The sequence below is a fragment of the Astatotilapia calliptera genome, chromosome 12 (assembly GCF_900246225.1).
Source record: "Astatotilapia calliptera chromosome 12, fAstCal1.2, whole genome shotgun sequence".
Classification (NCBI taxonomy): domain Eukaryota; kingdom Metazoa; phylum Chordata; class Actinopteri; order Cichliformes; family Cichlidae; genus Astatotilapia; species Astatotilapia calliptera.
The window spans coordinates 34,125,314-34,145,511 of record NC_039313.1 but is presented as its reverse complement, the minus strand read 5'-3'; the positions used below and the strand labels follow the sequence as shown (position 1 = coordinate 34,145,511).

Below are 20,198 nucleotides of genomic sequence, written 5' to 3'. Positions count from 1 at the left end.
GAGTCTCACCTGTTGTATCTCCATAAACACACATGCTCTTTGGCCCTTAGTCTCTCACTCACGTTTTCCTTACGGGGGTGGATTAGGTTTCACAAGACGCAGCTTTTTACTCAGTAGAGTTCAGTTACAAATAACATTACTGGGGAAATAAATTGAACAAAAGCAGAAACAAAGCTCTCGGGGAGCTTCTTGGTATAAACAGACTAAACTGATTTACAGTGATACAGCTTTTTCTTTGGTGCCTACATTTACATTTATTGCTGCCGGATGTGCCGTAAAAGCACAAATATTGAGGTGTGGCTTTTATCAGCATGCTGTCCCCATACATTATGGGTAAAGAGAAACAGCAACTAACCAAAAAAGCCAAGTGTATAATTGTAGTTTTCTTTTGGAAACCACTTGTGATCTTAGATTCAAATCATCTTAATAAATTGCTAAACATAAATTAATTTATCAATATATGTTACGGTTTTTTCCCCTGTTTGTACTGGGCTGCCATGAGCTGGGGAACTTTAAAAATTTACATCAGTTGTGGAGATCAGCTGTGAACTGAATCCCATGCAAATGTGTCACATTTATAATTTGTAAAATAAAAAGTTGCCACAAATGTGACCCCTGTTTGCTAAACAGAAGGTGAGGCTTCAGCCTCTGTGTGATCTGAAGTCAACGGGTCTTTTTTTTGCCTCCCTGTTTCCTGTGTTGGCAATTACAAATGAAAGTCTAGTGGTAAATTTAGGAGAACTCACGTTGCCACGTGGCATAAAGACCCATTCAGATGAGAGGCAGGGGAAATCTCAGTGAGACGGGAGGAATGCACGGCGTCTTGTAGCTTGGCCGAGAACGGCTGAGTTTGACCGGAGATATCAGTAAAATCGAGTAAAAGAGACTTTGTTTATCCTGTGACTGCACAGCTCAAATCATGAGCCTGGAGGAGTATTTCAGAGTCATGCAAAAGCCCTCTTTGCACAGGATTAGTATTACCAGGAGATGTTAATTAACATTCATATGCCGAGGGCTGAGCCCACTGAGGGATGGCAGATGTTCTCACTGAGTGCTGCCATGCATGTTTAACCTTTTTCATCTTTTGGTATTTCACTCTGATGGATTCCACCTTACTCACTGGGGCCCGATTTTCACTTGATTACTTTTATTAGTGGAGCTCTGATTGGGGAAATATTGCAGGTATTTTGTGTTGGAATGGATATGTTAGATTCACACTGGGTTAAGGCTACAGATGATCTCCTTAACAGTGAAATAGAGTTCTTGGAGTTTCCTGCTAAGTAGCCACTAATTTCAATTTCTATCTGTGCTGAATAAAAGTGACATTTTTCTAACAAACTATTTTGTAGAAAAAACTGTCCCATTTAGGATAAAGGCAAGTGAATCCCCACTGTCACCCCCCAAAATAAGCTGAGGTAGGAACCTAACCCAACGAAACAAACTGTGGATTTGGATCTTTACACTCCTACTGTTCTTGTGTAACTTTTAACGTTTAAAAACACTGACCCAAAAATGGACCAAATGCAAAAGCTGCCTGCAACCCCCAGTAAAGACCCGAGGCACTCGGCATGCTTGTGATGATTCTGTATTAACTGGTACACGCCTCGCCAGCTTTCCAGCTGTCTCCATCTGTCGGTACCGGAGTCACTGAAATAGCCCGAGTATCATTACCAGATAGTTTTCAGCCTTCCTGGCACTGCCCCTCGAGCCCACTGCACCACCCCTCATCTGCAGACCACACCTCCACCACACAGCCGCTGTGTTTAAATAAAAACAAACATCTTCGTGCATTCATATTGTTTTCAGTGTTAAGGCCAGTGGAAAAACTAAAGTTTTTTATTTTATTTTAATCTGTCTCTTAGTAGCAAGCGCAGAAGTGCAGAAATAGCTAGGTTTAGAAATTAAGATTAACTTCTGCTTTACAGAACAAAGTGCAGTTTAATGTAAGACGAGCACCATTTGGCATCTGAGACATTTTGAACTACACATGGTCTTCTTAACCTGCCACAGTACCAACTCTGCAGAGGGTCTGTCCTAGAAAAAGCTCACACACAAGCTCTCAGCTGCACCAAGTCTTGGCTCAAATCAGTGTAACATCAGAGTTACCGAAGGTTAAATGCCCAGAGACTTTCTGTGAAGGAAAACTGAGAAGTGTCCAATCACAAGCGTGTCTCCCACATCCCCCTGAAACACTACATCATGTGTTATGAGTCTTGATATTTTTGATTATAGCGTACACTTGTTGTTCATCTTGGAGTAAAAACTGACAGCATGTCGTCTGCTCTTTCACAGGTTTCTGCATGTTTGTGCTGAGTTTAGTGAAGAAACATTACCGCCTGCAGTTTTATATGGTGTGTATCAGCCAAGTAACCATCTACTCCTCTGCTGCACCACTAACCTTCTCATCCATCCCCTCTCATGGCTTCCTGCTTCTTCTGTCTCACTCAGAGGAATTTAGAAACTCATCTCATGCCTGCGGAAGGCTTTTTAGGTCGTGTTTGTCATTAAATGTTATCCTGCATTAGCTCTCTGTCCACACCGACACAGCGTTTGATCCCAGATGAGTGTAGGACTTCTGCAGTGGCTCCAGCTGTATTTCATTTATGTGCACCTGCTTTGCTTATTTCTGTCTGTAGCCACCTTTATGCTCCACATTTTATCAACTAAACAAATTTTAATGACTAACTTAATTTCAATTTTAATGTTATCTCACATACAAATTTATGCAAATTGCTACAAATAGCACGAATGCAAACATTTCTCAGGAAAGGCGGCCACAAAGGGAAGAGCCACCCTTTCTTTCATCCAACATGATTGTTTTCAGGCTCATTGTATACTAATATTTTAGAATGGTTTAATTGTGCTGCTGTCTTTGTTTCTAGTATTGTAATAATTTAGTTGCATGCGTCTCCACAGGAATCAGTTCTCTCACTGCTGCCTGCTTTTCTTTTGATGTTTTTCACATTTCTGCACCATCTGATCTGCTGTGTGGCTCTGTCAGTGCCGTCCAGCATGTCCGCCTGTCCGCCTGTCCTTCTGTTTGTTTCCACTATTTCTGACATGATCCGACTTTCTGAGCAGGCACGGCTACATTCCAGTGCAGTGACACTGTGGTGTTTGTGTTTGTGTTTGCCATTCCAGTTTGCTTGGACCCATGTGACCCTGTTGATTGTGGTAACTCAGTCCCACCTTGTCATTCAGAACCTGTTTGAAGGAATGATCTGGTAAGCAGGACAAAGAAAGACTAGAGGAAGCTGCCCTGTGTCTGACTATCACTGTTTTATATGTTTCATCGCAACTGTGTGCCCACTGTCGGAGTTCGCTTTGTGCAAGCTTCTTAAAAAGGCAACAGTGCATTTAAAAATTAAGTCACACCAATAAAGTTTTAAGTAAGAGGAAAAAATAAGTCATTAGAGGGCAGAAGCATTTTTGAGCCAAGTCAGATACTGATTCTTACCTCTCATCATCGCTGAAATTCCTGTTTTTCAGGTTCATCGTCCCCATCTCCATAGTGATCTGCAATGACATCATGGCCTACCTGTTTGGGTTCTTCTTTGGGAGGACTCCACTCATTAAGGTAAATTAGAAATGGCTTTGAATTTCTATTTCATGCTGATGAAATTTAAGGTATGAGAAATTGGAAAACTGAACCTCTTTTCAGTGGATGATCTCATGGCGACTATGTCCCTCATTTATATACAGTCTATAGATGAGACCTGCAGAAGCTGTTGTGGAAAACATACGTAAAGAGAGTCTCCCTTCAGTTTGTTAAAGAGTTGCTTTCATTGTGAAACACAGCGTGAGCTCAAAACTAATAAATGTTCAGCGTCAGTGGTGATGAATGTTTTATCAGACTCATGTGCCGACTGCTTCACAGTCTGCCTCAGTATCAAAACAGGTGGTTGAAATTTGCCTCACAGGGCATCTGCATGGAGATCCAAGTAGTTATAATAAGGTCAGGTTGGATTCTCCAAGTACTGAGGAGAGATGCTCCAGTGTTTCAGAGGAAATGTAATTCATAGCAACAGTAACTAGCCAGTGGGAGAAATAAGCATTTGATTGTCTGTTAAAGTCATCATTTTAATCACTTACCAAGAAATGAGCCAACTATGATTCAGTGGTAAGTTTGCTTTAATAGTTTAAGATAGAAAATGAAGAAAAACGCATTCTCCAACAAATTACTTTGTTTTAGGGATTTGAGCCTCTCAGAGGACATGGTGTAGTACTTGGTGGAGTAGCTGTTGTGGGCAAGCACGGCTGTTAAGAAGTTCTCGTAGTCAGTCCCCAGGTTCGTGCACATCACAGCAGAGATTTTTAGCCACTGCTCTCTGCAGAGCCTCTCAGAGTCTTTAAGGTTTCTAGTTTCTCACTGGGAGACACAAAGCTTCTGGGCTCTCTGTGGGTCCAGAGGCTGACCGGGCGACTCCATGGCCTCCACATGCTGCTTCTTGGGCCACTCCAGAGTGAAGGAGGTTCTTGTTAAAGATTTTTCCATCTTTTTCCTCAATGTGATGCAGCGGTCTTGTGCTGTGGGTAGGGGGGAAAAAAAAGCATGGAAACATGCCGTAGTCGGCATTGTTTTCCCTTGAACTGTGCGGAGAGGACTAATGCAGACGATTCAGTTTGGTCTCATCTGAGTCATTCAGGTGTTCGCTAACAAACCTGAGTCAGGCCTGAACATGGGCCTTCTTGAGCAGGGGTACTTTGCAAGCACTTTTCAAGCCGTAACAGCTTGGTAGGGAGTCGATGGGGGTCAAGTATTTATTTACACGTCATGTTGATGTGAAAGAAGCCTTGTGTTTGTGTTTCTCACGCCCCGCAGCTCTCACCCAAGAAGACCTGGGAGGGTTTCATCGGAGGGTTTTTCGCCACTGTCGTCTTTGGCTTCATTGTGAGTACGCTTCTTGTTTTTTACATTTTTGCTTTGACTCACATGGTCAGCATTTCCTGCTATGCAGAGCTGTTTATGGAAGCAGACAAATCAAAGGAAACATAGATGTTGCCTTTCTTCTGCGTTGCTACTGTAGATAAGGAGCAGCTGTCGCCAATCTGTATTTCACTGTTAGGGTTGTGATTGTTGGCAGTTTCCTATCACTCTTACAACTGCCAGGACATTTTTATAAAAGTCACGTGACTCTTAGTCACAGGAAAAAAATGTGAAATATGCTTGGATGTTGTTGGAATTTCGATTTTTTTGCAATTTAATGGCAGTCGGGACCAAAATAGCCATTTTTCAGCCTCATTTTTTTCGATCACGATTGTGCTTCACATTCGTTTGCATCTCACAGGTGGTTGTTTCAGAAGCTAATGTTTCCTTTGCGTTCCCTCAGCTGGCCTACCTCCTCTCTCAGTTCCAGTGCTTTGTGTGTCCCGTGGGCTTCAACAGTGAGTCAAACAGCTTCACAGTCGAATGTGAGCCGTCTGACATCTTTGTGATGCAGGAGTACACACTTCCCACTGTGCTACAAAACACACTGACATGGGTAAGACTCTGTTCTTGTCTTTCTTTAGGAGTCATAATCATGACGACATTAAGAGATTTTAGAATGAAAGACCTATGCAGTACTCCGCCTGAAATCATCAGAAATGTTTTGCAGATGCTACATTATTTAGTTTATTTCTTCAATGCAGACAACTAACACGATGTCATTAAAAGTGATGCTCATGGTCATTTCCAGCTCCAGATTTTTAGTCTTGCTCTGCAGATCAGATTAAAATGGCTTTGATTAAATAACTTTTCAATATTTGTTTTGTCTCTTCTTGCCTCTCTTGCAGAAAACTGTCAACCTGTATCCCTTCGCGATCCACAGCATCTTCCTCTCGTCTTTTGGATCTCTCATCGGACCGTTTGGCGGCTTCTTTGCCAGCGGCTTCAAGCGAGCTTTTAAAATCAAAGTAAATAGCATCTCCGTTTCTTCTCCGTGCGTTCACTCCTGTTTATCTGTTTGTCAGCGGGATTGGATAAGAGGCCTAATTTTATTGAGTTTGATGTAAATGTGGATCATGGACAGAGGAGGAACACATCTCTAAATATTCTGATAGGAGGGCTGAGCGGATGTGCTCTCTGAGGGCCTGTGTAGTTCATCTGCTTTCCTCTCCTGTTCATCCAGGATACTCCAGGGCTTTTGTTTCACACTTTCTGTTTGATGCAGTTTTTTGTTCAATCTGTTTTCCAGGTGAGATTTAAGTGTTGTTAGTTTCTGCGACCCGAGTGAGTGGTAGTAGTTAGCTGGAGCTCCAGCTCATACACTCACTGTCACAGATTAGTATTAGAGAGAGCGACGGTTGAAATGTTGCAGAAACTGGTTGGACCACTTCAGCTGTGTTTACTCGCTGAGATTGTATTTAAAGTGGCAGGCAGCTCAGCATTGTTTGCTTAGTCACTAATGCATTCATTACTTCAGGCTGTCAGATTAAGCTGTAGCCACCAGTGGTTTGTGCTTTTTTGTGTGCATTCCTGGTGGCCTGTGTAGCATATCTTCACCTAGTGACACCTATTTGACAAGCGATCTTTAAAAATAGCATCTTTTCCACACACTATAGTTTTATTATGGATAAAAGCACAGCTTTGATGCTATAGCATGCTATGTGTCTTCTCCTTCAGGACTTTGCCAATACCATCCCTGGCCATGGAGGCATCATGGACCGCTTCGACTGCCAGTACCTGATGGCCACCTTCACACACGTCTATATTGCCAGCTTTGTCAGGTAGGAAGCGGTGGCAATGTTAATGAGTTCTCATAGAGGAACTTTGTGCTGCTGTGGTAGTTTCGTCTTTTGAACATTTAGAGGTGTTTCAATCGTGTGTAATTTTAATTGATTTTACTGGCAAGGCAGTTCACAAACCCCTCAGCCACAGTATATGAGCCACGACCGCCGACTAGGGCTGCTCGATTATGGCAAAAATGATAATCACGATTATTTTCACTGAAATTGAGATCTTGATTATTTGACGATATTTATTTAACAATAACAATGTATTGAATAATGACTTTCAAGATTGTCAAAAAATAATATAAAATAGTGTGCAAATACTGATAACAGTGCAAATGTTTGCAATATAAGAAATAAATGAAAAATGTAAACATCTATGTTTAGTGAACTTTGCAGTGTTGCTCTGTGGTGCAGCTACGACACCGTAGCAAAGTTTACACACTGTCTACTTGATCCACGTCTGACTCCGCGTCTGACTTCCACACAACTGAAGGGTTTTTACCTCTTTTCAACCAACAGCAGTCACTCTCCTCTCCAAATAACTTCTGCTTAGCGTTCCGAGCTTCCCTCGGGTCCTCTCAATTGTTGTGACACGTGTTCGAAACGCAGAGAGGTGCGCTCGATTTGCCACACGGAGCAGCGCGAGAGTAAAGCACGAGGGAGGGGCTAATAATCGGCTCAGTCATTTTTAATGATCGTTGAAAGCCCAGATCGTAATCGTGATTAAAATTCGATTAATTGAGCAGCCCTACCGCCGGCTACATGCTGTCAGGGTCAGAGGGTCATGTGACTAAAGGTGACACTGGAATCAAATTTTACCAGATTGTGTAAAATTACTGACACAATATAGCTGGTCTGGTTTAAATAATCCAAAACGTTCCAGATGTCAAAGGAAAGCTATTTGAAAAACCTCACATCAGTCTCACTCGCCATCAGGATAAACAGGTGGATGTTGTTTCAAAATGACGTTAACGTGGGCATCGAGCAAAAATACTTTGACTTCTGTAACTGTTCTTCAAAAATGTCAATCCAACTCGGCTAACTTCAGTTCAGTTTTATTTATAAGGTGCAAAATCACAATAGCAGTCACCTCAACGTGCTTTATATCGAAAGGGAAGGACTCTACAATAATACAGAGAAACCCCAACAATCAGATGACCACCAACGGTGTCCAAGAGCTTCTAGTTTGAAAAGATGACGACGGCCGAAATGCTCAGCTCAAGCCGATCCATCCATCTTTACGAACAGTCTATGTATTTCACTCTTTGTGAAATTTCAGTCAGTAGTTCAAAACGTCACTTGCAGCTTGTTGGTTCCTTTTTTCTGTAGTGGTTACTGGAGGTTCTCGCCTTCCCCCTGATGAAAGGAAAGTTTGAGTGCTCTCGTGCTTTATTTTGCTTTAATTGCCAAACTTGAAGCTTGAATTTCTTTCCTCTTGCAGAGGTCCGAACCCCAGCAAAGTGCTGCAGCAACTGCTGCTGCTCCAGCCTGAGCAGCAGCTCGGCATCTTCCATACTCTGCAGTCCCACCTGAGAGACAAGGGCATCCTCCCACCTGCTGCTGTCCAGGCCGAGTGACGCGGCACCACCTCCACAGGGCGATGACCTGGGAGCGTGCGAGACGGTTTTCAAAGTTGGCGTAAGCATGTACACGCAGGCACGCATGCAGAACAGCCGTATGGTATGTGTGTGATTTCTGGCATATATCGGAGCATCCATCGTCATCCTGTCGGCTCTTCGTTCAACTTCCAATCAGCTCAAGATCACAACTTTGAACCTGAGGTGACTACAAGGAACAATCTAGTAGGAAAGAAACTAAAAACAAAAAGGAAAAGAAAGGTGGCTGCATTGCTTTTCACTTGGACCGGCATCAGCTGCAGCACGCTTCACGAGTGAACGGGCCGCCGTCATCCTTAAAACACACACTGAAGAAAAAGATGTACTTGCTCAACAACAGTGACTGTAAAGCACGCAGCTTTCTCAGTGGAGGGTCGACGTGCAGATTCGCTGTGGACGGCAAATATTGCACTACATTTAGATTTTAAAAATGATTTAAGAAGCTTTTACCAGCATAAACTGGGCCCAAAGTGTTGAGCACGTGGACCTGAGTTACAGCAAACAGACCTGGGTGTGGGTGAAGTAGTGATGCAGCAGGGTTGTCAAACATACTGCTAAATGAAGCCATGCTTAGTCTCCACTTCCACAACATTCAGCTTTTAGGTTTCTGACTAAATCTAAAATAACTCGCACAATAATAGTCAAACGACTGTAGGCATGTTAACAGCATCAGCTGCACACTCAGCACTCGAATAATGTTGTACATAAATCTACTGAAACTATTTAGCAATCAATGCATATAATATATTACTACTTTATGTGACCTGCTGCAGAAAAAGACTTTTAAGCTATGAGAAGTGATATGCAAAAAAAAAAAAGAGATTTAACTCATTTGTAGCTTTGAGCATGAAGAAATTAGATTTTTAACAGGTAGCAATGTAGAGGTGTTTGGGTGACCCTTTGCTTGACTGTAAAAAAAAAAAGAAAAAAAAAAGATAATTTAAAGGAATAGGTTGAATAGTGGTTTGTGGGAAATGTAGTCAGTGGTTTTCTGTCTTTGAGCTGATAAAAAGATCAGTAGCACTGTCCTCTCTGTCTATAAGCACAGCAATACAGTAGAAAATATAGAAAATATTATAAAGATCAATGGAAAAGTTTTTAAAAAGTCACAAATGTGGAGCAGCAGAACATAGTTTTATAGTGTCATTACTATACCTATTATATAGCACCAAATCACAACAGCAGTCGCCTCAAGGCGCTTTATATTGTAAGGTAAAGACTCTACAATAATACAGAGAAACCCCAAAAATCCCACATAAACGTCACATGAGTGGGCAGGAACAGTTTCAAACAGACTCGTATGCAAGTGTAAAAGTTATTGTACTAATTTCTCTCCTTTACGACTCATTTCCCTTGTTCCGGGTTTTTCCTGGTTTGTTATGGGCTGTTTGGAGATGAGAATACCTGCAAGGCAACGCTAAATGCATAGCTTACTTTTTCCCAAAAGAAAGAGGAAGCACGTTTATATTGAAGTCACTGCCTATTTGGAATCTAGAGTCAGTCTAGCAACTGGTTTATTCGTCGTTTGTCTATTTCGACGTTTCACTTGAGCAGTTTTGGATTTGACTTTAAAAATGTAACCAGAGGCGCAGCGCCTGACTCAGTCCAGATTTGAATCCATGATGTAACTGAAATAATGTTTTATCGTTCTAGAGATTGGACAAAATTGCACATTTTATATCCCGAACAACACAAATGCATAATAATTAATATAAGAAACAGAAAAAATTGTGATGTTCAAGAAAATTCCAGAAATTAGTCCTAATCCCCACCCTGATATCTGGATCCACAGACATATTCGTCCATGGCAGTGAGGTCATTTCCATCCTCACAAAAATCCTAAAACGCGCACTGTACAGATTAGATTACACAGGGAACAACTTTAAGTTGGTGGAAAACTGCAACAGCCTGCAAAGCTGCCCTCTGGTCTCTGTATCCTTACTCCTTACTCTGCAGGGTTGCTAATTAGCAAGTCAGTGACAGAGAGTTTGAAGGACGCGTGTTGATCTGTGAGCTTTAGAGGAATGACTCGCTGCTCACACAGGACTGAATCTTCACATCAGACTCTTGGAAAGAAAACAAATGAGCACATTTCCCGAGATGTGAAACGGTTTCCTTCAACCAGTGATTTTAGTTGATCTGTGGGGGTGGTGGTGGTGTTTGAGGGGGAGGTTTCCATCAGATCATTTTTGGATGCTTTAGGGTGTTTTTGCACATCAAATCAATGTTTTCTAAGTTTGAATGTAGATTGCAATACAAAATGTTATCAATGATAACATGAGATTAAATGTAGAGCCTATATACTGTACGATGGAGTGTATGTACAGTATATAAAACACTTCTTTAGGTGTACAAAGAACTCTGGGAGGTGGTTTTATTAGCTATAAATGCAAGTTGTAGTTTGATTCTTTAGAGTATGGATCGGATACTTTTAATGTCAGAGGAAATGTGATGATTCGTATTTATGTTTTTCACGTGTTACGACGCTACGTTTGCAAAGAGATTCTCTGTTTGTATCCAGATCCTTTCACAGAGACGTTTACCAAAGCACTGTTTGATCAACACTGATTTTCTTCTGTTAGTGAAAAAGCTCTGGGAGTCAGATGGGAGTCAGATCTCTCCTGTCCCGACTTTCCCTGCTCATCCCGAAACACTCAAACCTGGAAGGTGAGAGTTTGGAATTGGGTTGGAGTGCTGACATCTGGATCTGTGTTGTGTTCACACGCTTCAGTCGTTGGTCAACGAGGATATTTTAATTTATTCGTCCGGTTTGTTCTGTTCGTTTTTTCACCGTAGATTCCAAGATGTGAACGAGCGGTTCAGGTTGAATTTTTGGGACCAGCTGTATCGTACTGTGTAAATCTTTTAACTACCGCTTTACGCGCTTTTCTTTACGCACCCCTCAGCATTCACAGAAGCAGCGAAGGACGCAGACGTCTGGACCGACGTGTCAACACTAAAGAGATCCGACCAAAAGTGGAGCAGGAATTGACTCAGAATTATGTTAGAATGGATTTATATGGAGCCTGGAGTGTGCCAGTGGAATAATGTGACTCGTAAATTAATTCAAAATGTGTATACAAACTAGCTGCTGTCCCAGGTAATGACTCTGTGTATTGTCTGGAAGGATAATGAGCGAACTTTAGAAGTGCCTTTTATTTAAAAATAGATATACTTTGTTAAATGCTATATTACTGATTCCTCCAGTCTCTTAAATTCAGCTCCCATAATGATCATAATTATTAACCAACACCATCGGTCAGTCTGACGGTGTGGATTCATTTCCCAGTGGGTGTTGGAGTGTTTGCTGTTCTTCTACCGATCTAATATTTCTTTTTAGTCCTACCCACGTTCTCTCCAGAGCCTGTTTATTGCACACTACCAGTTTAACCTTTTTTCTCTTTAAGCAGCACAGTTCAGGTTGTAATCTGGAAAGTATGGAGCGAATGAGCAGCAGGTGAGCTATAGCTGTGGCTATCTAATCAATCTTTAATTGATATACTTAAGATGTATATTATTTCACTGGGACACTTGAGACTCCATATTTACAGCTGTAGTTCCACGACACACGTGCATACTAATTTATACTTTCCTACCACGTTGCACACAAAGGTAGAAAAGAGAACAGGTAGCTGTCAGGTGACGATGCAGACTTTCAGTTGTTGTTTTTAATTTATCATTTTGTGTACATTTGGTTTGATTTGAGCAGAAATGTTTTCTAATGAGATGGATAAGGAAAATGTGTATCTACTGAGGAATAATGCTGTTTAATATTAGGGGCAATACAAAGTACGGTAAATAAACACACTGATATCTTAATAGAGAGATTGTGAAGGTGTTTAATGTACGGAGGTAAATAAAGACTTTTCTTTAAAATGTTTTTATTCCGATTCGTGTTTTTGATAATGAAAAGACAAATCACTTTTACATTAAAGGATCAACTTCAGATTTATTCACAAAACAAAGCCTGACAGTTAGGAAAAGAGAGATTTTGCACAGAGTGAAAGAACAATTGTGGAGTTTGCACTGGTAGAGCCGTTACTAACACACATGTAAGCATAAAGAGCTGCTCAGACGTTTCCTATCGACTCTGAGCTTTAAACACACCACCGAGCAGATAAAGACAATAAAAATGTAACTTCTAAAGGAAGCAAAGAAGTGACTGGGTTGTAATACATAAAGATGTTAATGCCATTTTGTGTTCATTATTTTCACCATGAGAAGTATCAGGATAAATGGGAAAGTTATACAGTGACAAAACTTAACAACTTTGCTGCTCCTACCAATAACAGCCACCAACACCAACAGCAGGATTTTGGCTTATCCAGGTAACTTGAGACTAAACCTGGGTTTTAGTATTACAAAGGTGGTTCAGCAGCCGCGGTGCTTTCAGTCTGTTTTGTGTTTAACCACCTCAGATTTTTCTAGTAGTGCACTACATAAAAATCAGTCACTGCTGCCCACGTGATCATGCTATTAGCTATGTTATCAGCTTGATAACAACCTTCGTGTGACTGCTTGGCCTGATTGGGGCTGTCGGGGTTCATGAAGCCAGACAACGGAAAGATATCCTGCATTTAACTTGTACAAGTACAAGGCCTGAATGATCAGTTATGAATACCCGCAAACTAAAACGATGCACTGTAGTGCAGCCGGGATATGGAAGCAGAACGACTCAGACAAACAAAGCAAACACAGACAAACTTTTCTGCATCCTCTGGAAGGTTTCTATTAAAGTGCATCATAGTTTTCTTTGAGTCAGACGAAAAAACAAACAAATATCAGCATCATGGAGCAACACATCTAGACTAAAGTGGCTTCAGTACATCAATAACAACAGCGCCCCCTACTGGAGAAAGGTTTACCACCCTCCCCATTTAAAAAATGACTTGTTTAGGTCAGTTAATGTTATCTGCCAAATCTTCAGTTTTTCATAAAACTTGGTGTTAATGCAAAAACAAAAGAAGCCTCAAACATGCATAATCTGACATGTTCTACATTTACATGTTTATTTAATGTTTGATTTCTCCAACTTATTTTTTGAAATGTAGAAATCTAAAATATTGGAGTAATGGCTAAAATATTTATCGCCTTATTAATTATTGTGCAAATTTAGCTTTTTTTACACTTCAAGAAATGACAGACTGCATTTACAAGACACCTGAACTTGCTATATATGTGAAGGGAAAACTTATTTAGTTTTTGGGGGCTTTTTAGAGACAGGACAGCCGGGTGGGTTGGGTGGTGGCGGGCGGACATACAGTCGATGGCCTCAGGGCAAAATCGGGCCTCTGCAAATACCCTCGTTACACCCCAGGAAGCTACAGCAACGCCTTAAAACTTGGATTTTCACATATTTTCTGTAAATCGGGACGTAATAATCATGTAGTCAAGGTAACGTATACAGAGTGCATGATGTGGACGATGCAATAGCGACATAAATTTAAAAAAGTCACACATTACTGCGGTTATTAGACACTAACATACACGTGATGGAAATATAGTGCAATTTGAAAAGTTATGGCCTCTCCTGATTAGAAGTATTTTTAAAGTGCCAACACTCAAGACTTAAAGCCTCGTCCGATTGCTAACGTGTCACAAAGGAGACCAGTTTGACAGAAAGACTTCTCCTGCCACACCGTCAGCTCATGGATGTCCTGCAGGGGGCGTCTGAGCATGCTCAGAAAATCCTCGGTGGGTGATTAGAGGCTATTCTGTAAGGCTCAGTTAACTAATAGCGGCTGGACGGACCGTGCTCTGCACATGAAGTAATAAAACTAAAACACAATGATTGAATCACATTGATTAACTGCTGATTAAACCTGCACTGGTACTCTTCATGTTACTGTAAAGAAAATAATGAACGAATAGGCTCTGGCCGTCAGTATCAGCTCTGTTCTTCACCGCTCTGCTCCACTAAGTATTTCCCTAATAAATCTCCTTCAGTGCACATGGTTTATATCTAATCCCATTTACACCGATGCTCTCAACATTTAAACCGGTCTAAATGCTTTCTATCTTGTTGCCGGTGTGAAGCCCAGCAGGCTCCTCATGAGGTCAAATATAAGCACATTCACAGACCAAGCCCTTCAGCAACGTTGCCTCTCAGATCTGTCAGTTAGCATCAGTTCCCTGTCCACGTCCCCTATGTAACTAGAGCATTAAATGGCACTCTTGTTTCGTCAGCTTCCTCCTCTATGACGATCCTCCGATCGGACCTGTCAGGACAGAAAAGTAGCCGCAGCAGCGCTAACCCGAGACGCACCAAAATCCTCAACACTAGAAAAGCAAAAGGCACCGTGATCTCCATCAGGTGGAAAATCGGGGCACTAAATTTACTCAAAATGCACGTGAGGAAAAACGTCCCCAAAGCTATGCAGGGGTACAGAGCCAGCTTAGCTAGCATAAGCACGTGCTCACGTCCACCGTATCGCACGTAGGGGTGCAGAGTTTCCTGTTCGTTGTACAGAGCGACCACCCAAATGGCGAGCTGAAAAATACCGGCGAAGAAAATGATCACACAGCTAATCTGAATGGCTTCCAGCTCATTGTGAGAGTTGGGCGGGAACTCGTGCGTTAGCTGGTAGGCTAACGGTAAACCTCCGACGAACGCCAGCGAGAAGGTGTTCAGCAGGCCCATGAAGCGCGTTGCCTTGGTGACATGGAGGAAAAGCGAGTGATGGACAAACCAGAGAAGGCCGACGGTGGCGAAGGAACCAAAGTAGGCGAGGTACTCGGGGCCGTAAAGCCGCAGAGCTGCTGTCAGGCTGCCGCCAAACTGCTTCTGCACGACTGTGGGATCTGGGACGTTGTCCTCGCTAGAAGGAAAGAACCGGAGAAGTTAAACATTAGAAGGTTTTTCCAATTATAACCTTTGTATTACATTTAACCCACACTAGAAAATGTAACAGAATCACTGCTACTCAGAGAAGTTTATACAAATCTGATTTTTGAAGTATTTTTAGTGAGTGTATTAAAGATACAGATGCCAACTCTGAGATTTGTGACCTCGATTGGAAAGTTCCTGATTTTGAGTCTTAACATCCAACAAAAAATTGTAGTTATGAATAAAAATACTGTAAACTGGTGCAAATTTAGACAGTGCATTCTATCTGACGACCACCAGATGGTGACAGCTGTGGCTGCAGGATGACTCGGCTTCCTATAGAAGTTTATGGCCTCAACATTCATAAACATTTTCTTCCCCTCGTTGTCACACTTGGTTTTTCTGCAATCAACATTGGAAGCTCTCATTTCAAGGCTTCAAAGCGGGACTTAAAAAAGCAATCGGTGACATCGCGGTAAATACGCCCATCTTTTACACTGGTTAGAAAAATCTAGGTATTGCTCATATTTACTAAAACGTGTCTATGTTGTAAACTTTGGTCAGTCTAACTTTCAAAGAGGGGCTTCATCAAAGGTGTGTGCAGCTTCGCAGCCACAACACGCTCGATAAACTGCAGACGTCACACCGTCTACATCAACTGTTTCGACTGTCCACCCTCCTTTTTCCCCTTATGTAGGGGCCATGACGTCTTCTGAACATTTCTTTGACAGGATTTAGTCCGAACATTCGGGGGAATTTATTAAAGGACATCATCATGCTAAGACGTTCATCATTATGAGCAACTCTTGGTACGTCACCAGGCTCTGATCTTTACACTGAAGTCAAAAATACTTTTCTTCGACCATTTCCTTCATTTTTTTTTTTATGCCAAATTAGTTTTTTTAACCTTAGATTTTCATAGTGGACTATTTAAATGTTCAGATCATCCAAATGACCAAAAAACTGACTCAATTCCTCTGACAGTAAAACAGGCCCCTCCCAAAGGATATTTGAAAGTTGCACAGCCGATAAAGCTGAAACGAACCATATGTCCAAGATGAGAAGCGTTGCTACGATGGCATAAACTCCGTCGCTGAAAGCCTCCACTCGTTCTTTGCTGAGGGGTTCGTTAGGCAGGTAGGTGTAGAACAACATGGAGTCTGGAGTTTCCTCCACCTGACCTGAAATGGACGAGGGTTGATTGGTACAAAGGCCAGAGGTCAGCACTTATTTACAGTTCCCGTACGGTCCGGCTCTTACCGATGGCTTTGCTGCGACACCACTTCAAACACTGGGAGATGTAAGGCAGGAAGATGACGATGGCCAAGAGAACGTAAGACTGAGGAAGAAATGAAAACGTGATACTGGGAGAGTGTTTCTGACCAGCTTTGGATTTGTTACTTTATTCACTGGCAAACAACAAAGAAATGTGAGAGCGGAGATCACCTATAATCATAAAATAAGACATTTATATATTGTCCATTTTTAAAATATGAAGGAAATAAATGTAGCAGCACCAACCAGCTGGAAGAAGATGAAGGAGAAGATGCTGGCGAAGAAGCACATGATGGGAACCTTCATGATGACTTTGAGGATGTGGTGTTTGTAGAAGGTCTGGTTCTCTGAGATCTGGATCTGCTCATTCAGGAGGAAGGGGCGGCTGAAGGCGTACAACACAATCACCGACTACAGAAACAAGACACACGGGATTACAACGTACGCAAACCGCCCTGCAACCACAGGCTTCAGCCGCCCAACACCTTAAGGCAGATAAATGGTTCAATGAAGTTAGGAAACTGAACAGAGCAGCAGACTTACCGAAGGATGACAATCTAACGTTTAAGTTTCTCACCTGAATGACGCCGATCACCATCACACAACCACAGAAGAGTAAAATCCCGAGGATGTTCTCAGGAAAGGTCGCCATTAAAGAAAACTGCAAAGTGTAGATGACACCACTGAATGAGAGCGTCGTTCGTTCAGCAGTGACTGATTCTGGGTCAACAGTTTCACACACTCAGACTCACTGTGTAGGGGAGGAAGGTTATCAGCATCATGCAGGCCTGAAATAGAAGCAAAAGCAGAAGTTCAGACTAAAAATGACCAAAATACTCTAAATGATGTGACTGCTGACAGAAAACACCATGAAATTTGAAGCCAATTTATACAGGCCTATAGTCTCTGCTCAGCCTAACTGTAAGCATAAGGTGAATTTAAGTAAGAGTATATGCACATGTAAGTCTCAAGTAACATCTTGTCCCTGCTTCGTGGGACAAACAACATGCAGACATGGATAAAAAACAAATAAGGATGCATGTCACCTGATCAAAAAAACAGACATCAGTATGCATTCATTATCATCCTTTCATGAGATAAACAAAACCTGAGATTATCTTGTAGGCAGGCTTAAATTACAAATTTAAAAAATGACATTATCGTTTTGAAAACACTTTAAGTAATTTTTATACTTACGAGGTTCAGAAGTGCGAGACAGTCATCGATACGAACAACAACTTGAAACAACCTGAAGATAAACGAGGGGAGAAAGAATGAAAACAGGCGTCTTAGAAATAACTAGTACTATGATACTATTAGTACTAATACTATTACCACTACTACTAACCTGATATGAGCAGCCCAGGCAACAGTCACAATGAGGAATGTCATCAAGTAAACGCCGATCTTTGTGGTGAGTAGACCCTGAAGACTCTCCCTCAATTCCTGCAATACAAGATTTTACAGCATTTTCCTGTTATAGGTCCTTAATGTGAATTAAGATAGTTTAAAACTTCCAAAAGTAACTAAAGTTATCATCAGAGAATGTTGGAGAAGCAACCTGGAAGATGATCCAGTTCAGGTTGCAATTTGGTGTAATACCATTTTGTACCAAAAGATGGTGCGATGAGTCAGTGTAGCTTTTATTCAACCAGCAACAAATCATTAGAAACACATTTACAATGGCGTCCCGTCAAAGCCTCCTGAAGAAAATAAGGGTGGGGCTAAAATTCACCGTCAAAAACAAAAACAGGCGTCACACATCTGAAAGCATTTCAGTGTAACCACAGGAGAAACACTGCCCCCTGCTGGTGACGATTTTATTTACAGTTTGCAGAGTGTAAATACAAACAATACGTTAACTTGTTATTACATTTACTGCAAAATCAGAAGCTGCATCAGAAAGCTCAGCTGAATAACAAGGATATCACGGCTTTGCTAAAACTTGAAATACGTTTTTAAAAAGTCCGACGTTACCTCATTATTTTCCACTTTGGTGTGAGCAACAGGTAAAATCTGTGGATAAATGAAACTGTATCAGGAGACAGATCAACTCAAACATACAGTGCTGCACATACACAGATATGTTAGACTCTTAGATCAGCGTGTTTGGGGCCAGGAGACCCAATTAGCAGTAATGAATTAGGCAGAAATCTTTCTATAAGTGTTATTTATTTATTTTGAAATTAATTGGAGTTTTCACTGTTACAGATTTTGCAGATAAGATTTTTTTCTCTTCCTGTCTCAGTGTGATGGGTCTGACTATGACAGTAAAACAACAGTTGAGAGAAGAAGCTCCATGAATTGGAATATTTGCGTATCTGCGCTTCACTGTGAATTTTCTATTCCGTGGGACTTTTTGCTGTTTGGTTTTGCTTCTTCTGTTGCAAATACTGTATCACCTAAATGTTGTGACTGTGTTGCAAAGCTCGGCGTGTTTCCTACCATGACAGTGGCGATAATGGAGATGAGAGCATCGCTGTAGGCCAGCAGTCTGTGGGAGGACTGGGTGCTGCTGTGGCCCTCTCTCTCGGACGGACTGACGCTCTCCAGGAAGGAGGAGGAAGCTGCGTAGCTCCTCGCACCTTTCTTCTCCATCTCCTCCTCGACGTGATGCTCTATGATGTCGCTGTCGTCGTTTTCCCCCATCCTGGAGGAGCTGCTGGGGAGTGCTGCTCATCCACACACAGCGGACAGACAGCTGACTGAAGGCGGGGAAACAGGAAGCAGCAGCCCGGCTGGTTTCCTGTTCTCACCGGAGATCGTCTGTTAAAGCGAGAGGAGCCACTCGGGGTGAGAACTTTGTAATTTTTGTGTTTCTGATCTGGCGTGGTCCACAGTGGTTTTATTTGAGTGTGTTAGAAGCTGCCTTCTGATGTGGTACTGGCCTTTTGATTGTCCCTAAAGTCAGGACACATACTCACGGAGAGGCAGCGTTTCAGTGGTATGGTCCTCGTCTGTGGAACAGCCTGCCGGAGGAGCTCAGGGCCGCAGAGAACGTACATGTTTTCAAGAACAGGCTCAAGACCCACCTTTTTAATTTAGCTTTTACTTAGCGTTTATTTATTTTATGCTTATTTATTCTATCCTGTTATTCTATTATTAATTTAGGATTTACCTAATATTTGTTTGATTTTATTCTTATTCGTTTTTTAATCTTCTTATTCTATTTATATTTATATTGTATCCTGTTCTTATTTATTTTATCATTTTACCCTATATATATTGTATTGCGTCATATCTCCAGTGTTTCCTCGGAGGGCGCTCTCTGCACCGGGGCTGTTATTGACCGTGGCTGCTGGGTCTCTGGGGTCCTCTCAGCCTGGCTGGGGGGCTCCTTTGCCTCCCTCCTGCTGTGTGCCCAGCCTGGAGGCTGCGGTCTGTGACCGGCTCCCGGTGCAGACGGCTCCCTGTTATAGTGTTTCCTCACTTGGCTCATGCGAGCCCAGCCCAATTTTTACTCTTTAAGTGTGCGCGTGTGTGTATGTGTGTGTGGGTGGGGGGATATATGTGTATTGAGAGTGTGGGGAGTGAGTTGGAGGGTGGGGTGGGCTGCTTTTAACTATGTAAAGCACTTTGTGCTACATTTTCTCTGTATGAAAAGTGCTTTATAAATAAAGATTGATTGATTGATTGATTGATTGATTAAAACCACTTAAAGTCACCTGACCGGGCCTGTTTGTGGTTTTGGTGCCTTTTAATCAAATTAACTGAATAACAATTTGACACCTTGTGTCTGACTGGACCAACAAACCGTTACTGTTGCC

General features: G+C 41.9%; 2 protein-coding genes across 2 annotated transcripts in view; one reads left to right on the top strand and one right to left on the bottom strand.

Moving 5' to 3' along the window:
- Positions 1-12,206, top strand: part of cds1 (CDP-diacylglycerol synthase (phosphatidate cytidylyltransferase) 1) — a 30,777-nt gene extending 18,571 nt beyond the window's left edge. The window contains exons 6-13 of the mRNA XM_026186375.1: positions 2,293-2,351; positions 3,142-3,224; positions 3,490-3,577; positions 4,823-4,891; positions 5,331-5,483; positions 5,776-5,895; positions 6,605-6,708; positions 8,156-12,206. Of these exons, the coding sequence (XP_026042160.1) occupies positions 2,293-2,351; positions 3,142-3,224; positions 3,490-3,577; positions 4,823-4,891; positions 5,331-5,483; positions 5,776-5,895; positions 6,605-6,708; positions 8,156-8,291 (812 nt within the window). The 3' untranslated portion in view covers positions 8,292-12,206. The remainder of the gene's footprint in view (positions 1-2,292; positions 2,352-3,141; positions 3,225-3,489; positions 3,578-4,822; positions 4,892-5,330; positions 5,484-5,775; positions 5,896-6,604; positions 6,709-8,155) is intronic.
- Positions 12,207-12,259: 53 nt separating this feature from the next.
- Positions 12,260-19,301, bottom strand: tmem175 (transmembrane protein 175). Its single transcript, XM_026186374.1, has 10 exons — positions 18,877-19,301; positions 18,409-18,447; positions 17,780-17,877; positions 17,629-17,680; positions 17,184-17,219; positions 17,009-17,092; positions 16,678-16,842; positions 16,417-16,495; positions 16,202-16,337; positions 12,260-15,148 (listed from the first exon to the last, which is right to left on the bottom strand). The coding sequence occupies exons 1-10, from the start codon at positions 19,078-19,080 to the stop codon at positions 14,476-14,478; spliced, it is 1,566 nt and encodes a 521-aa protein (XP_026042159.1). The 5' UTR covers positions 19,081-19,301; the 3' UTR covers positions 12,260-14,475.
- Positions 19,302-20,198: the final 897 nt, after the last annotated feature.